The 16,867-nt window shown below is 41.0% G+C and overlaps 2 protein-coding genes across 2 annotated transcripts; one reads left to right on the top strand and one right to left on the bottom strand.

Moving 5' to 3' along the window:
* Positions 1-104: 104 nt before the first annotated feature.
* On the top strand, positions 105-10,576 carry ints8 (integrator complex subunit 8). The gene is made up of 28 exons (XM_035681905.1): positions 105-242; positions 1,056-1,194; positions 1,352-1,526; positions 1,770-1,910; positions 2,124-2,195; positions 2,324-2,375; positions 2,586-2,765; positions 2,918-3,025; positions 3,100-3,249; positions 3,342-3,442; positions 3,634-3,775; positions 4,322-4,392; positions 4,593-4,768; positions 4,913-5,043; positions 5,188-5,298; positions 5,539-5,743; positions 6,057-6,178; positions 6,454-6,638; positions 6,757-6,790; positions 6,887-6,946; positions 7,141-7,202; positions 7,929-7,936; positions 8,750-8,880; positions 9,088-9,138; positions 9,315-9,388; positions 9,472-9,536; positions 9,637-9,680; positions 10,359-10,576. The coding sequence occupies exons 2-28, from the start codon at positions 1,062-1,064 to the stop codon at positions 10,473-10,475; spliced, it is 2,901 nt and encodes a 966-aa protein (XP_035537798.1). The 5' UTR covers positions 105-242; positions 1,056-1,061; the 3' UTR covers positions 10,476-10,576.
* On the bottom strand, positions 10,573-16,218 carry LOC118343082 (G1/S-specific cyclin-E2-like). The gene is made up of 12 exons (XM_035681831.1): positions 16,006-16,218; positions 15,032-15,063; positions 14,860-14,917; positions 14,700-14,747; positions 14,374-14,504; positions 13,871-14,006; positions 13,362-13,508; positions 13,080-13,175; positions 12,844-12,978; positions 12,329-12,440; positions 11,899-12,056; positions 10,573-11,303 (listed from the first exon to the last, which is right to left on the bottom strand). The coding sequence occupies exons 2-12, from the start codon at positions 15,043-15,045 to the stop codon at positions 11,226-11,228; spliced, it is 1,113 nt and encodes a 370-aa protein (XP_035537724.1). The 5' UTR covers positions 15,046-15,063; positions 16,006-16,218; the 3' UTR covers positions 10,573-11,225.
* Between the last annotated feature and the right edge of the window lie 649 nt (positions 16,219-16,867).

The raw sequence follows: 16,867 nt of genomic DNA, 5'->3' as shown, positions 1-16,867 counted from the left end.
ATTAAATAATATATTAAATAATAAACAGGTTTTCAGTCGGAGCATAAATATGCGCAGAAATGGCGCATTGTGTGTCTCCCTGGCGACCAACCGGAAGCGGAACTTCGGTGGCGACATGTCGAAGAGCCGAATGAATTATGTGAGAATCAAACGGTCCGTGTAGCTGTTCCCGCTTTTAACTGTGAGGTTTTAGTGCATATCTAGCTCATATCTCCTCTACTTGTTCGTTTTGGCCCATTAAGGTAAGAAAATCCGTCCCCGCTGTGTCAGAGCCAGGCTGTAAAAGAAAAATAGCCCGTTAGCTTGAATATTAGCCCACAACAGAGAATGGGTGCGCTTCATTTACACACGCTGGCGACCCCGACGCACCTTGGTTCGGTCACGTAACGGTTCATTTGGCGGAGATTTGAAAACTCCGCCCAGTCGGGACTACACGTTAATAAAATCAAAGCTCCCCTGGACATTAAAGAAAATAAAACTCAGATTAGTAACTAACAGAATAACGTTGGTGTCTGTGGGAGGTTGTAAACTTATAATAACTTATAATGTGCTTCTATAACCGCTTTATAAGGGAGAACATGAATTATACGTGTACAGAAAATAAACTGAATCTGTCTTTATGTTTTCAATAAAGAAATGTGAGCAACAAAAATGATTTTGTCATCAGTTGTAGTAGATTTATTTTAACAAATAAAGATAGCCTTACCTTAATTTAAATATACATTGCATTCAAGCACAGAAGAATTAACCATAAGATGCACTTTTTTTTTTTTATTTCTGTATGAAAGTATTTTGTTATTATTCCTGTATTAAAGTAAATACCTAAAACCAAATCTACCTTTGGGTACAAATAAAGTAACCTTGACCTCCTCCAGAGCCACAAACTTCAGCTGTATTAGAGGCTCAGCAGCACCCTGATGAGTGAAGTGATCTTGTGTGTAAATATGATATGAATTCATCCTTGAGTTCTTGTTTTATTCCAGGACACTGTAACCCTAACTGTAGGTCTTTTAAAAGATAAATAACATATTTAAATCTTCCTTATCGCTCACCAGGGGAGGATGAGTGCGGAGGCGGCGGACCGGGTAGCTGCTGTGACCAGCAGTCGGCCCAGCACACCTCTTCAGACTTCTTGGTTTGAGTTCCTCCTGGATGGCAGCCTGCTGGAGAAACACCTGGAGAGCTCAAACGCAGGTCAGCTCAGAGATACTAGCGGCCTCCTAATCAAATAAACCAAGTTATTAACAAGATTTCAAGGATAGTCCAGTAATGCTGATTCTCCTCCATCAATAAACATCATGGTTGGATGTATTTCTTCATTCATAATGTGTTTATGTGTGTGTTTCCACAGACCCGGCACCAGTGCAGCTGATCATCCAGTTCCTGGAGCAGGCGTCCAAGCCCTCAGTGAACGAGCAGAATCAAGTGCAGCCTCCAGCAGACAACCGCAGGAACCGCACCCTGAAGCTGCTGGCACTGAAAGTAGCTGCGTACATGAAGTGGGATCTGGATGCTCTTGAGAAAGGGTAAGTGTGTGTGAAAGACTCTTTAATCTTCTCTAACGTGGAGGAAGTCAGTGTAACATAAAGCTTTCATGCATGCTTTCAGATATTTGTTTTGTAGTGGATAATGCGATCCTCAGGGTTCCCTGGAAAACCTGGAAATTTAGAGACTAGTTTTCCAGTCGTGGAAACACCTGGAAATGTATTATAACAACCAAAATATCCTGGAAATAATCTATGTTGTGATTTATCCTTCTTTCCTGGCAGTTTGACCATTCCAGTATTAAATATGTTACTGAACGAGCTGCTGTGTGTGAGCAAAGTGCCGCCAGGGGTGAAACACGTGGACCTGGACCTTTCCACTCTGCCCCCTACCACAGCCATGGCTGTCGTCATATACAACCGCTGGTGAGTAAACACACACAATCCTCTGAGGTCAGACACACCAGTAAGACAGCTGGTCGGCAGAACGAAGTGATGCACTGTCCTATCTCAGAATGAACTACTATAACTCTGAAATGGAGTAGGAATATAGATGAAAAGGGATTAACCGATTAAATAAAAAGAATAACAAAGAACTGTAACTGTCTCCATGTTTAATTCCTATTGTGTCTTTCAAAGGGCGATCCGAACCATCGTGCTGAGCAGCTTCCCAGAGAAACAGACCAAACCAGGACCTCACCAGATGAACATGTAAAACCTGCTCCTTCCTTCCTGTTACCACACTTTTGAATTTTTAACAAAACTGAACTTACTCATGCTTATCTGAAACTCATAAACAGTACGGCGATAGTATATTGTTGTCTTGTGGCCTTTCTTAGGTTAAGTATTGTGCAGCAGGAGAAAGAGATGACTGATAACATCCTGACTGTGGTGAGTTAACATGTTTTTTTTTTAATGTACTAATTCAAAATTCTGTGTCTAAAACAATGTCATGAAATATACTTTACATTTCTGTGTGCCAGATAGTTCTGATTTCATCACATCTTCGTCCAGTAATCCCTGATTCGTCCCCGTTCTCAGTCTAAGAAATTGTCTCATAGGTGAACTGATCAAAATATACTTTCTTCCTGACGCCCTCAGCTGAAAGAGCAGGCGACCGACTCCATCAGTGTCCTGGAAGGAGCTCTGCAGCTGAAGAAGGACTTCTACGTTCACACCCTGAGGACTCTGGATCTGCTGGCTGCTGATGCTGCTGCCAACGGGGAGACCGAGTCCTCGACTGCAGGACTTCGCATCAGTGCCGACGAGCTGCACTGTCAGGTTAGTGGACAACACAGTGCTCTCGCTGGGATTCATTTTGGGCTTCTGAATGCAGATTACATCAGTGTGTGCTTTGCAAACTTTGCATATACTTGTGTTTAATTGGGTGAGCTGAACCCATAACTGGCCTAATTTGTATCTTTGTGTTTCAGGTGCATTATGATGTAGGATGTATTTTCTTCCAGCAAGGCTGCACAGACCAGCCAGCCTATCAGAAAGCCCGGGATCACTTCAGACAGACAAAGGAACTGTTAAAGAAGGTATTTCTACTACAAAGTTACAGTGGTGTCCTGGAATTACAACAGTTTTTCTCAAATATCTTTATATTTTTCAGCTGGACTCGACTGTCCACGTTCACCTGGATGAGAAACGTCTGGCTGGCTACTGGAACGCCTGCAAAGCTTTGACTCAAGACTGTGACTCAGACTCCCAGACTACACCCTACGATCAGATCAACAGTCTGATCCGGGCGCACAGCTACCAGGTCCGAGCCGACGCCGCAGTGACAATGACGCCAAACATTTGTTTTGTAAAAATATAAACGTATTAATAATTTGCACCTCCTCTTTCTGACAGGCTGTCATTGAAGCCTTCATCAAAGACAACGTGTCCCGTGTTTTGCCAAACAACTTCAGACGCTCTGTTCTCAGGGAGTTCCTCTACAAAGTCCAACTAGGGTAAGTCCACCATCAAAACTAATTAAAACATGACATGCATTGAAACTATGTACAGCTTGTATTCACAGGTTACCCAGGTTGTCACAGAGTATTAACTTGTATTTCCTCTGATATTAGTTTATACTGCGGACAGTCCAGCTGGGTTTCTTTATCTGCGCAACCACAAACAATCTGTTTCTAACCCTCTGCAGGGAGTCGGGTCTGGATGAGGTTTGCCACAAGCTGTGTGTTTGCAACGCCGTCCGAGATGCTTTGGAAGGAGAAGTTCTCAGTGTGCATTTCCAGCAGCTCCTCCTCAAACCCAGTAGAAGGACTGTCGACTTCATTTTAGAGGTACTCACCTTCACCTTCTGTGTGTCCTTTGAGATTCTCGCAGGAGAAATTCATGCTTCAAACAGCTTAGAGCTTCAACTAATAAATGTACAAACCTCGGCACATACAGAGATTTAAAGCAGCAACAAGGAACTTTTTTATTTTGTGTTGATTCTGACGGCCCCTGTGGACAAAAGTGGTAATGTTTCTGCTGCCTTGTTTCATTGATTTCAAGGGGAAACTGACTGAATCCGACTGGGTGGCAGGCATTAAGAATAAATATATAGAAATAGCCAATCTTTTCATTGATGGTCTTGTGTACTTATGTACATTAATGTACATATACAGGCATCAGTATTCAATTGAGAGTTTTATAACCAGTTAAAAACTCTTTGTGGTAGGTTTAAGTCTGACTTTGTTACTGATACATCCATCTTTCATGGGAAGAGGTTTTATGACAAAAGGTTTGAGGAGTCCAGTGTGTAATTGGGGACTGACCTGAATGTTTCTCATGATGTTAAAATTGAAGCTACTGCATGTTTAAATCCACTTGTCTTTGTCCTGCAGGTGTGCACACTTTCGCTGGAGAAGGACCGTCCGTCTGAAACATCAAGGAAACACATGGCCAATTTTATGAAGTGAGTGATGGCAAATAAAGTGACCCCCGACTCTGCTAAGTAAAACAAATGTCGAGGAGGGTTTCTTTAAATTATTCCACACTGCTGTACTAGCTGAAGTGACAATAAAACCTTTTATAAAAGAAATATCAGAACCTACAGCTGGTAATGTACCCTAATCATTACAACATCTTTTAAATGATACTGTTCCTATCCTGCAGGACTCTGTGTGAAAGCTTAGAGGAGCTGCCTCTGCTGTTTGTGGTGTCGTCTCATAAACTCTTCATGGACCTGTTGAAGGAGGAAGAGAGGAAGGTCCTGATGGAGCAGATGAGGAAGAGGTCGGCCACAATCAACCTCAGCGCCAAGCCTCTGCCTTCTTTCTACGACATTCCAGGTACAGCACTGAGAATATCTAATAGATACTATCGCTGTCACTGAATATATGTATGTAAAAGTGTAACTGTTTGTTGCTGGTTATGAAAACGTATGTGTGCTCTGTGGACCTGGCTTTAATGCATTTGGCTTCTTCCCTCCGCAGCTTCAGCGAGTGTGAACATTGGGCAGCTGGAGCAGCAGCTCATCCTCTTACTGGAGCCGCGAAGGATCAGACAGATCCTCATTGAACTCCACGGCATGGCCGAACGACCCTACTGGAGGGTCAACAGTAAGGTCAGAGGTCAAAAGATACTATACTGGTAGAGCAATAAAACTAAAAAAATTCAAGATTTTGTATTTTACCTTAAATATATATATAATAACCCTCCTATTAAGAGATTCACTTACATTCACACATTGCTTTGTTTGTGTGTACAGTGGGAAGTTCCTCCAGACTACATTAACGTGATCCTCAGCATTAAAGACAACCTGACAAAGGACCTGGTTTACATCCTCATGGCCAAAGGACTCCACTGCATATCAATAAAGGTGTGCTCACATGATCAGTTCTCAGAAATACATATAATGGAAAACAAAACAATTGGTGAATTATATTTGAGCTCCCTGTCTTGACGTGCTGTTGACTATTTTATTCCAAAAGGATCCAAATTTTTAGCCACAAACCTTTAAACCTTAACTGGTACAAAGGCATCAACAAGTGGTATATCTACTATTCTAAGCAGTGAGAGGTAGAAATATTAAATACTTGGTGTTTTTCTGTCGTCTCAGGACTTTGCCCATGCACGGCAGCTTTTCTCAGCCTGCCTGGAGCTCGTCACTGAGTTCTCCCCGAAGCTGAGGCAGATTATGCTGAATGAGATGCTGCTGCTGGAGGTCCGCGCACACGAGACGATGGCGGCAGAGGGCAGCAAGGAGCGACCGCCCCCCGACCTGGTCAGCAGGGTCAGAGGATACCTGGAGATGAGGATTCACGGTGAGTGGATGGAGACACTGTGGCCTGGTCTTCATCTATTCATCGATTTTGGGCTGTGTGTTTATCCATGTTACTCTGGTGCTGCATGCAATAGTTATTTGCTCATTATAATTAATACTGCAGTGGAATTAGGAACTTTTAGAACCCACAGAATATAACACACCTGCTCTGCAACATTATTGTTTGCACAGTAGACTTTACAAGTTGTTTCTAATATTTTAACACTGATTTAACACAACAAATACTGAAAACGGCATCAAAATATATTTTTCAGATGCACTAAATTACGTGATGTCCTTGTATTTGTCTCCAGATCTGCCTCTGCGTCAGGTGGTGGGAGAGGAGTGTGTCGCCTTCATGTTGAACTGGAGGGAGAACGATTACCTGACTCTGCAGGTGCCTCCATCTCTGGTGATGAACAACCCGTACATCAAGGTATAACGTCTGTTTTTAAGCCCTTTACTACCTCATTGTAGCAGCTCCATAGACTGTCTCTTACTCTTACATTAATAGCCAACATAATATCCAAACTACCATGAATCTGCACATGCAGACAGGCATCTTTACAGTTAGTCGCTTTCAATACAGAAAAACACATTTGTCATAATTCAGTAAACAAAACTCTGTAGGTTTGAACAAAGACTTTCTGACGGATGGTTGAAAAGGTCAGGACTGTTGTTATATTTGTCCCCTCTGTTTCCTTCTGATAGCTCGGTCAGCTCCTGGCTTCAACATGCAAAGAGCTCCCAGGTCCTAAAGAGTGTCGCCGCACAGCCAAGGAGCTGTGGGATGTGGTGGTGCAGATCTGCAGCGTGTCCATCCAGCACAAGAGGAACAACGACGGCAGAGTGGGCCTCATTAAACACAGAGAGTCCTCCATGGGCATCCTGCACCGGTACGCTGCAAACATGCCTACAACCTCTTCAGACTTTATAGTGTTTACAATAACAAGCTGTATACAAGCAATACACAAGTGCTCATTCTGGTGTATTTTCATTGTCCAACCCACTTAGGAGCAAATTCATCACTTTCATCAAGAAACTTAGAGTAAGTATCCAATAAAGCAAACTTAAACCCACTGTGGATATATTACATTTCCCCTGGATGAGGTGCTATTGATGGGTTTCATCTTATTTCTCACAGGAGCCGTTGGTGCTGACAACGCTCATCTCACTGTTTGTGAGGCTCCACAGTATTGTGCGGGTATGTTTCTAATTTGAGCTGTCAGATTGTGTATATATAAGATTTTGTGTATACTGTACTGTAGTCTCATAGATTATTCAACAGCAAAACAAGGGGCTAAAATGAAAAAACTCCACAAATGCCACAGTATGACGTTATCAAAATCGGCTCATCTCATTCTCTCGTGGGTGACCAACTGTTTTCTCTTCCTTTAGGATGATATTGTAAATGAAGTGACAGCAGAACACCTCACCATCTGGCCGTCTACTCTTCCAAAGTAAGAACTTTTATTTTTTTTTCTTAAAGGACCAGAGTGTAGGATTTAGTGGCATCTAGCCGTGAAGTTAGAACCATCTGAATAACACGTCACGCTTTAACACGTGTAGCGAAGACAACTACGGTCGGCCGGGAAACTGGACCAAAAATATGCGACTTTTGGGTTTCTGTCCGTTCTGGCCTACATGCTAGAAACATCGCTGGTTTCAACCATGCGGCCCTCTGTCAGATAACAAACGCTCATCTAAGCTTAACGAAAACACAATGCCATTACGTATATTTAAGTGATTACACCACTAATGAAACATACCTATGATTATTATCATCTTTTCTGCCAAAGATCCTCCTAGATGTTTTCACAACTGGACTTTTAATGCGACAATGTTAAGTCTTAAACAGACCAACGCTGAACCAAGTCGCTTTGTGCTGCTTTTGTCGTCCAGCACATGACACGGCCAGTAGATGGAAGCTGTGGCTGTGCACGGTCCCAAAGAGCGGTGTCCTGTGCCCTCCCCTGCGAACCTAAATCAACCAGTCGTGGCCACTCACAAGGCCGATCTACACTTTGGTAAGTGCAATCAAGGCAGACAGTTAGGTTTTTCCTGCTTTAATGAATTAATACAACCTTTGCTTTTTCCAGCTCAAAAAACCAGGAGTGCAGCGCCATTCATAAAGGAGGACAGCTGATTTCTTTACTCAAGCCCATGTCTCTGTACTGAACATGTAGGTTTGTGGGTGTGTTGTGGTTGTATACGGCTGTGTGTGTGCTGTGGTGGTGTAGGTGTGTGGTGGTGTGTTGTGTAGTGTGATGCGTGCTGTGTGTTGCTGTAGGTTGCTGGTGTTGTGCTGGTGTGTAGTGTGCGTGTGTGTGTGTAGGTGTGTGTGCTGTGTGGTAGGTTTTTGTGTGAGGGTGTGTGTGTCGGTGTGTAGGTTGTTGTGTGCTGCGTGAGTGTAGGGTGTTGTCGTGGTTGTGTCTAGTGTGTGTTGGTAGTGTGCTGCTGGTGTGTAGGTGTGTGTGTGTGTGGTAGTGGGTTTGTGTTGCTGTAGGTGTGGTGGTGTGTGTAGGTGTGTGTGTGTGCTGCTACGGTGTTGTGAGGTGGTGTGTGGTGTGGTGTGTGTGTGTGTTGTGTGTGTGATTTGTGGTTGTGTGTGTGTGTGTGCTGTGTGGTGTTGGTGTGCTGTGTGTGTGGTGTGTGGGGACAGACCACAGAACATACAATACACATGAAGAAAAAACATAGCAAACTGCGATGCATGGTCTGCGCTTTTCGGGGGGGAATATAAAATTAAACGACGCTGCTGTGCCTCTTCACACAAAAAAATATGTTGACAACTTCAAACATATTAACTTCTTGTTCTTTATGACCGGCATATACACAGAAAACAAGGAGAAGAGAGACGATAATAACCACACGCGCTGTGGGTTATACAACTGAACCCGCGCTGTGGCAAACACCGAACATCTGGCTGCTAAATTGGAGTTGGAAACAGTTTAAAAAAAAACAAAAAACATAAACAACAGTTTTACCCAGAAGTCTGTTTGACTAGAACCTTTTTGTCTGTCTCTGTCCATAGTGACCAATCAATACTCTGCTGCACTGAACCTTTACCTCCAGGCTGGAGCTGTGAGCTCAGACTTCTTCACCAAAGCTGTTCCCCCTGATGTTTACACTGACCAGGTTACTCACTGCTTTTGATCACACCTACATTCACAATGTACAGCAACAATTTAAAATTAGTTATTTACAAAATACTACATATTCTACGATCGCAGTACAATAATGTACAAACAACAGAAACTTAACATACTTTAGTCAGTGTGAATTGCAGAGACTTAAGAGACGTAAAAACGGATCAATCCTCTGATTACTGACTGTTGTTTGCAGGTCCTGAAGAGGATGATCAAGTGCTGTTCAATGATGAACTGCCACACACAGGTCAGAGCTCCAGTTTCCCCTTCTTAAAACAAAAATACAATTATTGTACCTGCTAATCACAACCAGCTCTTGATGTCCTGGTGGTAAAATGGTGTAATTAGTATGTCTGTGTTTGTGGAAATCAAAAGTATTGTTGTATTACTGAAATAAACCCGATTGTCTCCCATTCTCATCAGGTTGCTGTTCTCTGTCAGTTTCTTCGAGAGGTGGACTACATGACGGCGTTTAAAGCTCTTCAAGAACAGAACAGGTATGACACGGCAAGACGCACTGAACAGTAACGACCAACAGCATTATTCTGAGCATCTCTGACTTCTTCTCTTTTGTCACCAGTCATGATGCCATGGACTCGTTCTACGACTACATCTGGGACGTCACCATCCTGGAATACCTCACACGTATCCTTTGTTCTCTTTCAGGCCCTTATACTAAAATAATTCTGTAAAGAAACACTGTTAACTACAATGTCCTTTTTAATTCTTCCTTGACTGTGTTCAGATATTCACCACAAACGAGGAGAGACTGAGAAGAGACAAATAGCGGTAAGCAGTTCAAACCCCACAGTTAACATTGTTTTTGGACAGAGATAAAACAATAAAATGTTCAACTTTAAAAAAAAAAAAGGTTCATTATATCATATTTAATATGAATTAACAGTAGCTTGTTCATTTGGAACCAGAAAAGCTTTTCATGCATTTTCCAGATGGTTCACTGGGTTTTTAAAAGTTTGTTCTCAGCTCCTACAGAAGCATTTAATCCTTCAGTTCATCTGAAATTCACATTTGGTTTTAGTGTTTGCATGTGACATTAGCACAGTAAGCATTCATTTGGTGATTAGCAGCTTAAGACACATCTAGGTTACAACTGGGCTGAGTTGTTATTATATAAGTATATTTTAGGGTTACACTGATACTCACCTTCTAATAACTGACATACCTCTCACATCTTGGAAGAGAAACAGACTGAGCTGCAACAAAACTGGCACAAAGGGCGAATAAATAACAAAAAAAAGCTCTGCCAAATTGTTATTTTAAGCAATATCGTCCCAGAATTTCCCCATCGGTCCCTCCCTACTATATTTCAGCGTATAGTTATGAGTCTGCTTCACAAAAATGCTTGAGATCTCAGACAGTTGAACTTTTCAACCAAATCGTTCGTATCTCCAAGTCGGTGCTTACTCAGAGGCTGCATCAGTTTCCGAACTCTCTGCTCTTCCTCAGGTAAAAGCGATCGGACAGGCAGAGCTGAACACCAGTAACCCAGAGGAAGTGCTGCAGCTGGCTGCACAGAAAAGGAAGAAGAGATTCCTGCAGGCGATGGCCAAACTGTATTTCTAGGACACACGTGAACCACTGTCAGACTTTTGGGGGGGTTGGGAATGTATATTTTATTTTGTGGTAGAAAATAATTTCTAAATAAATACAGTTGCTCATTTGTACACTTGGAATCACTTCGAATGAATTCTTAAAAGAAAATAAATAAAAAAGAAAAAAAAAAAAAACACTGACTATCCATTACCCTGAGTGAAACAATAGCTTGGTTACAACAGCATTGTAAAGATAACTGACTCATGAACTGAAGAGTGTGCACTTTCCATTCTGACGCATGGCTTTCATCAGGGTTCACGAAAGTGTATACTCGTCCTGAACAGGAGGGTTTCCAGGTTTTCTTTTGGAGATCAGCCGACAGCAGTCCACTCAAACAGCAATTCAACTGATCCTGAAGCAGTGTTTAAAAGATTTTATCTGCTGACTGTACATATTAAATATGCTACAGATGTAAATAATTGCACATCACTTTCATTAATAGAACATAATTTCCTAGAAATGACGCTTACAGCAAACATTGACACTTTTTTAAAAAACATTTCTTTTCTGAATTAAAAAGCACCTTGTTGCTAAAAATCAATAACAAAAAGCTTTGGCTAAGAGTCTTTAAAATACAGGCCCATTAGCCTGGGTAATGCATTCAGTGACAAACTGAAACTCCCATCCAGACTCGAGCCGTCTCCAGTAAACAGGTCTTTGCGGGACCTTAAACCCGTGTCCTCTTTGTCTACACTCACTTCAGTGTCTTCTCCTTGTAGTTCAGTGTATATAGGTTTTCCCTGTGCTGTTGGGAGGAGTGAGGAACTGGCTGTTCACTTCCTTTTTACTGGCGTAATCCTAAAACAAAAAGAGGTTTTAAGTCAGAAACCAACAATAAAGTAGCATCACTGAAAATGTAACTAGGTTTTGAAGTTAAAAAGATGCAGCTCAAAGAAATCAGTCCTAATTCTGCTCTTCCTCCTTGTGTTCGGGTTGTACAGTATGCACAAACTCATTAAGCATAAAACTGAATAAAAAGCTGATTTAGGAAATGGACTTAGAAATGGAATATAATATTCATAGGGATGTTTTAATTAATGTAGAATCACCTGAAAATGTAAGTTTTTGTTACCTTAGGGTCATTTATTTTGGGATGGTACAACAAATGTTTCAGCCTGTTCTACACCTTAATTATTGCAGTTATAATCCTGTACAGGCGTTAAGGAGTGACTTTGTTTGGGTGGCCAGACAGAAAAGAGAGCTTGAATGCAGCTGCCATGTGGCAAAGCATCATGGGATAAGCTCACCATATTACCTTTAATTTTCCCTAGAATTCAATCACATGAAAACATTTAACTCTTGTTCCTGAGGTTGAATGCACTTATTGAACAGAAGCATGAGCCAAATGAATGTAATGTAACATCCCAACAAGTAGAACAAGAGAAATACTAACCAGCATGGTCATGTAGTCTGTGTGCGTCTGGATGTTGTGCCTGTCTTCAGTCTTTATTTTGGCAAAATCCTTCAGTGTCACTCTGCCAAACCAGCTCATGGATTCAACATAGGGAGCCATCCAGTTCACACACAACTGGGTGGCGTCTTTCGACAGACCTGAACACAAAAACAACAAAAAATAAATAAATATTTACATGCACTGGGTAACCTTGCTGTGGGTCACACTGTAGTTCAGCTCATGATATTTTTTGATCACCGCTCAACCAATGATGATATAGTTTGTGCCATTAATACTAGAATATATAACTGATGACTTAAATACCAGAATTACACACAAGAACCTCAGCTTCATGTTAAATTCAGTGTTTCACACAGATTTCTCCATTTATATTTACATTTCTATAAAACGTAACAATCCCTAATCTTACCTGAAACCTTTTCAACTGTTTCCGGTTGAATGAAATGGGACAGGACCGAGGCAGCCAACACTCGATACTGGAAGTCCAGAGAGTTTATGTCGAGGATACACAGGTCTAAAAGCTAGAAAAGTCAAAAAGGCAGAAGAGAAACAACAGTATTAGTTATGAGTCAGACTTAAACTGAAGGAATTCATCATTCAGTATTTATAAACTTCCTTCCTTTCATTATCTTTAAGTTGGGAGACGTAAATAGGCGACTGTATCATTGACAAGAAGGAAACAAGTACTGACATTTGTCTAATTAGCTATGAGAGTGGATGTAGAAAGATAAAGAAAGCTCTGACGGGGTAGCAGCGATGTCATAGGAGAGGAATCTTCCAATAAATCCAATAAAACTGATAGAAAACCCTTGAAATGTTTGTTTGTGTTGAAACCATGCCAGAAGGTTTCTAACTCAGCTTTGAGCCAGAGGTTTGTGTCAGTATGTGTTTTTAAAAAAAGGAGACAATCCTCCCAAAACCTACACGTGTCATTTGTACGTAAGCGTCGTGTGGAAACTGCGACTCCAGCAGGTCAGAGTTGGTGTTCATCGATGCCATCTGGAAGTAAAGCTTCAGCCAAGACACGGCTGTTTCGGGACAAAGGTTCCAACGCAACGCCTGTAACACGGGTAAAGCAGAATTACGCAAAATTTAAGCCTCTCTATTAATTAATAATCAAGAATAATGAGTTAATGTGGCCACACTTGTAATAGTATTACCTTTAAAATAATTAGCTCCATCTGAAGAATCTCGTCTTCATAGTAGGTCCCTGCAGTCACATAGGCCATCTGTGAGAGCTTTGGAGGACAGGCTTCCTACGAGGAAACCAGGCACAGACATATGCATTAGAAAACGTTCACATAAAATACCTTCAGGATCAAAGAGCCTGGCAAACTCTCAGCTGCTATAGGGAACTATGAAATGAGGTTAGTCTTCAAAGTACATTGAGATCACAGTACACTTTAATTTAGTTTGAATGATCCCTGCCCATTCTTCCTTACCTCCATCTTTGATGCTATAAAAAGACAAGTTATCCCGATGAGCTGCAGCATGCCCTTTTCAATGTTGTTCTGGGTCAACATGAACCGGTCAAAGTAGTCCTGTGCCAGGTAGAATGTCTGCCGATGAAGAGTATAGGCCTCACTCACCTGAAATCAACGGAACAAACAAAAAATCTGTTTTTAATGAGAGATCTAAATTTAAGTGATCGCATGATTGTATTTTAAGCGTTTAAACTGATGCTGTTTGTGCCAAAATATCTGAAGCATACTGGTTTAATATAGATCAAACAGGAAATAACTAATTTGTTTGTGGCAGCCACAGGCTCTAGAGTTGTGTACATTGCTATTTATACATTGATTATACATTGATACCATGAAATGATTGTGCTGCAGCAAGGATGTTAGTTATTTTAGCAAGCATGTGTTTTTAACCTGTTTAGTTCAAGCACAGGAACAATAACTAACTGAAACACATGCAACATAAATTTGAGATGCAGTTGAAGACGCACCTCAATTAACCAGTCGAGGAGGATTGATCTCATTCTGGGTTGTATTCTCGGGTGTTTCTGTATGAAGCTCTTGCTGTGTCTGTAATTCTGCTCCTTGCAGACCATCTTCACCCACACGTCTTCAGCAGATCCCCACCTGTAACATACAGAGAACAGATACAATTAGTCGAGTAATCGATCGTAAGAATATTAATCTGCAGCTATTTTGAAGGCTAATTAGTTGAGGCTATTTTAAAGTAAAAATGATAAACATTTGATTGTTCCTCTTTCTTAGTCTTACATAATAGTCAATTGAACCTCTTTTGACCGACTAACAGTCCAAAACCCAAACAAGACACTTGTTATCTAGGGATAATGTGATGGACATTTTTCAGTTTTCTTGACATTTTGTGGATGATAATCGGGAGATTAAATCAAAATAACACAGAGAAACAGGTCTGGCAGAGGATATCATCAAGAGACAACTGTGAGTCAACTGTGGGAGAATAATGTATGACAATCACCCAAGATGAGGCAGAGGTGATGGCCGAACCAAGGAATCTCCTGAAATGAGAACTTCATCACAGTCGACCCTGACTCCCTTCTCAGAAGCCGCGATGAGAATACAAGGCTTGGCGACACTTTCCAGATGGTTCTGAAATATTGGAGAATATTGAATGAAACATGTGTTTTTATATATAAAAAAAAATTGTGTTGGATACACATTTGTTTGGTTATTTTTTTTCTTTCCTCTGACCCAAGTTAGGTTTTTCGGGAATAGGGAGACTTTTAGTTATTTGTTTTTATTCTTAAGCCATTAAATGTTATGAAATAAAAGAAAGGGACATACCTCCTCACACTGCAGCTTCGACAGGGGCTTTACAAATCTGTTGCTTTGCTGAAAAGATAATCAGACATAAGTTAAGAGGTCAGACCATGTAGAAAATGCTTGACTATATAATCACTCATTAAAGATATGTGGTGTGTGAATGGTTTGTTGGGACTCTTACCTTAGTTACTTTGATTTGGTGCCCTGGAGCATTTTCAGATCTTTTCTGCAGGCGACCACTGCAAAGCAAGAAACTGAACTCAACACGCAGCTGCAGATTTGAAACAGCCCGACAACCAACCAACCAACCAACCACAAAACAGTAATTCACAAAGCAACAAAACAGCTCATACCTTCGTCTACTCATGGTTGTGTCTGCTGCTGTCTGTTAAAAAAAAAAGGGGAACAATTTAAAAGCTAAATTAGTGTTTGTTGACAGCAAAACGAGGAAGTTAGCCCTCAAATGCAAATGATAAAAGGAGCTGAGGCCATCTTGGCTTGCACAAAAACAGACTTCCATTCAAAACCAAGCTCGATAAAAACCCACAAAGCGCGCACAGTTTGATGCATATTTAATGTGCCAACTATCAGGCCTCATCATACGCGCCAACATTATTAATGAGCGCGTAAAATCACCTCTTTGCAGCCAAACACTAATCGATAATCTGATAAAACTTTAGTCTGAGAAGCTGCACATCACCTATAGGGATGTTTCTGACCTCAAAGATCCTGTAGCTGTATGAGACAACACAAACAGCACAAAGACAAGCAGAAAGACCCGATACAAATGCTCCATTAATGCAACAACAACAAAGGCCGAGGGAGGACATTTTGTGCAAAGTATAAAATGCTTTGACTGCAACAGTAACCACACAAACGTCGACTATCAAACAACTCATCATTTATGGTTTATTTGATCACAAGCAGCTAGTTTAATCATGATTCAGATGCATTATAATATAACTTTACGGGTGACCGACCCAAGAAGAAACATGCAGAGGAGTTGAACGCTTTAGTTTACTTATATAAACTCAGATTAAACACACTCTGCTTCCTCACCAGAAAGAAAACACACGTTTATAAACCAAACATTGTGCACTTTAATCTGGTTAACGTTGTCTAGCTCTGATGCTACAGTGCTAAACACAACCACTCGGAGTTACTGAACGAAAACCAGCAAAATAACAAACCGGCTGCTGTTTTAACTGAAGCATAACTTTACATACCAGCTCATAAATGACCCAGAAGTGGTTCACAGCTGTAATGGTGAAACTACAGAGCTGAAGAACCGTGCTAACTGCACAGAAACACTAATGTTTGGACTTACCTTCCTCGGTTCCGAGCCCGAAATTAAAATACTTGGCGCCAACTAATGTTGGTTTGCTGCACAATGCGCATGTGTACAAACGCTCCCTAAAAGAGGCTACGACCTTATATTAACTGTCAGTGGTTACACATTAAATTAATTAAACTATTGTTTTTTTTATCTCCTTTGTTTTAGTTTCAACCGCTGAGACTGTTTTTTGTTCTTTAACAGTAACTATCTGAACTAAAAACTCACTAGATAAACCGTCGTTTAGTGCAAAACGCAGATTAACATTACTCCAATTAATTCAAATATTTGTAAGTAATATAATAACACAAAACAATACGTGTTTATTGCTTTAGAAACATGCATTAAACAACATAATTATCTCTTTCTGTTTTGTTTTTGTCTGTTGTATTTTCCGGTCGTCCTGTGATGGGCGGGGCTATAAACCCGGACAGCCAATAGGAGAGAGAGTTGAGTTGAACGCGTGCTCCTGGACCAGGATGTAAACAAAGCAGAGAGCTGTGAGAGGAGAGTCGCACTGCTCTCCTCTCTTTGACTTGTGTTTGTGAATAGTGTTCGTGTTCATATGAAACACAGTGTGTGTGTGTTTTCTGAACGGAAAACAGCCACATTTGTTTTTACTAAAAGACACTTACAGAACACTTGGGCCTAAATATGCTCCACCACTTGAAGTAATGTCGCCCCCAACTGGTTAAAAGTAGCTTTAGGTTGTCAAGCTTGTGTATAATGATGTATTTTACTTTTTCAGGGATTAAAGTTCATAGAGCAGTTTTAAATTTAAATAAATGAGGCATACACACTAATATTTTGAAGGGGAACATTTAGCAGGATCTATTGGCAGAAATATAATATGATA

Source organism: Morone saxatilis, unplaced genomic scaffold, assembly GCF_004916995.1.
Source record: "Morone saxatilis isolate NCDOM2014 unplaced genomic scaffold, NCSU_SB_2.0 Contig9, whole genome shotgun sequence".
In the NCBI taxonomy this organism is placed as follows: domain Eukaryota; kingdom Metazoa; phylum Chordata; class Actinopteri; family Moronidae; genus Morone; species Morone saxatilis.
The sequence above is the reverse complement of the archived record's forward strand: the minus strand, read 5'-3'. Positions and strand labels throughout refer to the sequence as shown.

What these genes read in the sequence shown, in the direction of transcription:
- ints8 (XM_035681905.1), top strand. Translation starts at nt 1,062, where the DNA reads ATGAGTGCGGAGGCGGCGGACCGGGTAGCTGCTGTGACCAGCAGTCGG. An exon ending in GTCGTCATATACAACCGCTG is followed by an intron (nt 1,911 to 2,123) that starts GTGAGTAAACAC and finishes TGTCTTTCAAAG; the next exon opens with GGCGATCCGAACCATCGTGC. An exon ending in CTGTCGACTTCATTTTAGAG is followed by an intron (nt 3,776 to 4,321) that starts GTACTCACCTTC and finishes TTTGTCCTGCAG; the next exon opens with GTGTGCACACTTTCGCTGGA.
- LOC118343082 (XM_035681831.1), bottom strand. An exon ending in ACCAAATCAAAGTAACTAAG is followed by an intron (nt 14,748 to 14,859) that starts GTAAGAGTCCCA and finishes TTATCTTTTCAG; the next exon opens with CAAAGCAACAGATTTGTAAA. An exon ending in CGAAGCTGCAGTGTGAGGAG is followed by an intron (nt 14,505 to 14,699) that starts GTATGTCCCTTT and finishes CCAATATTTCAG; the next exon opens with AACCATCTGGAAAGTGTCGC.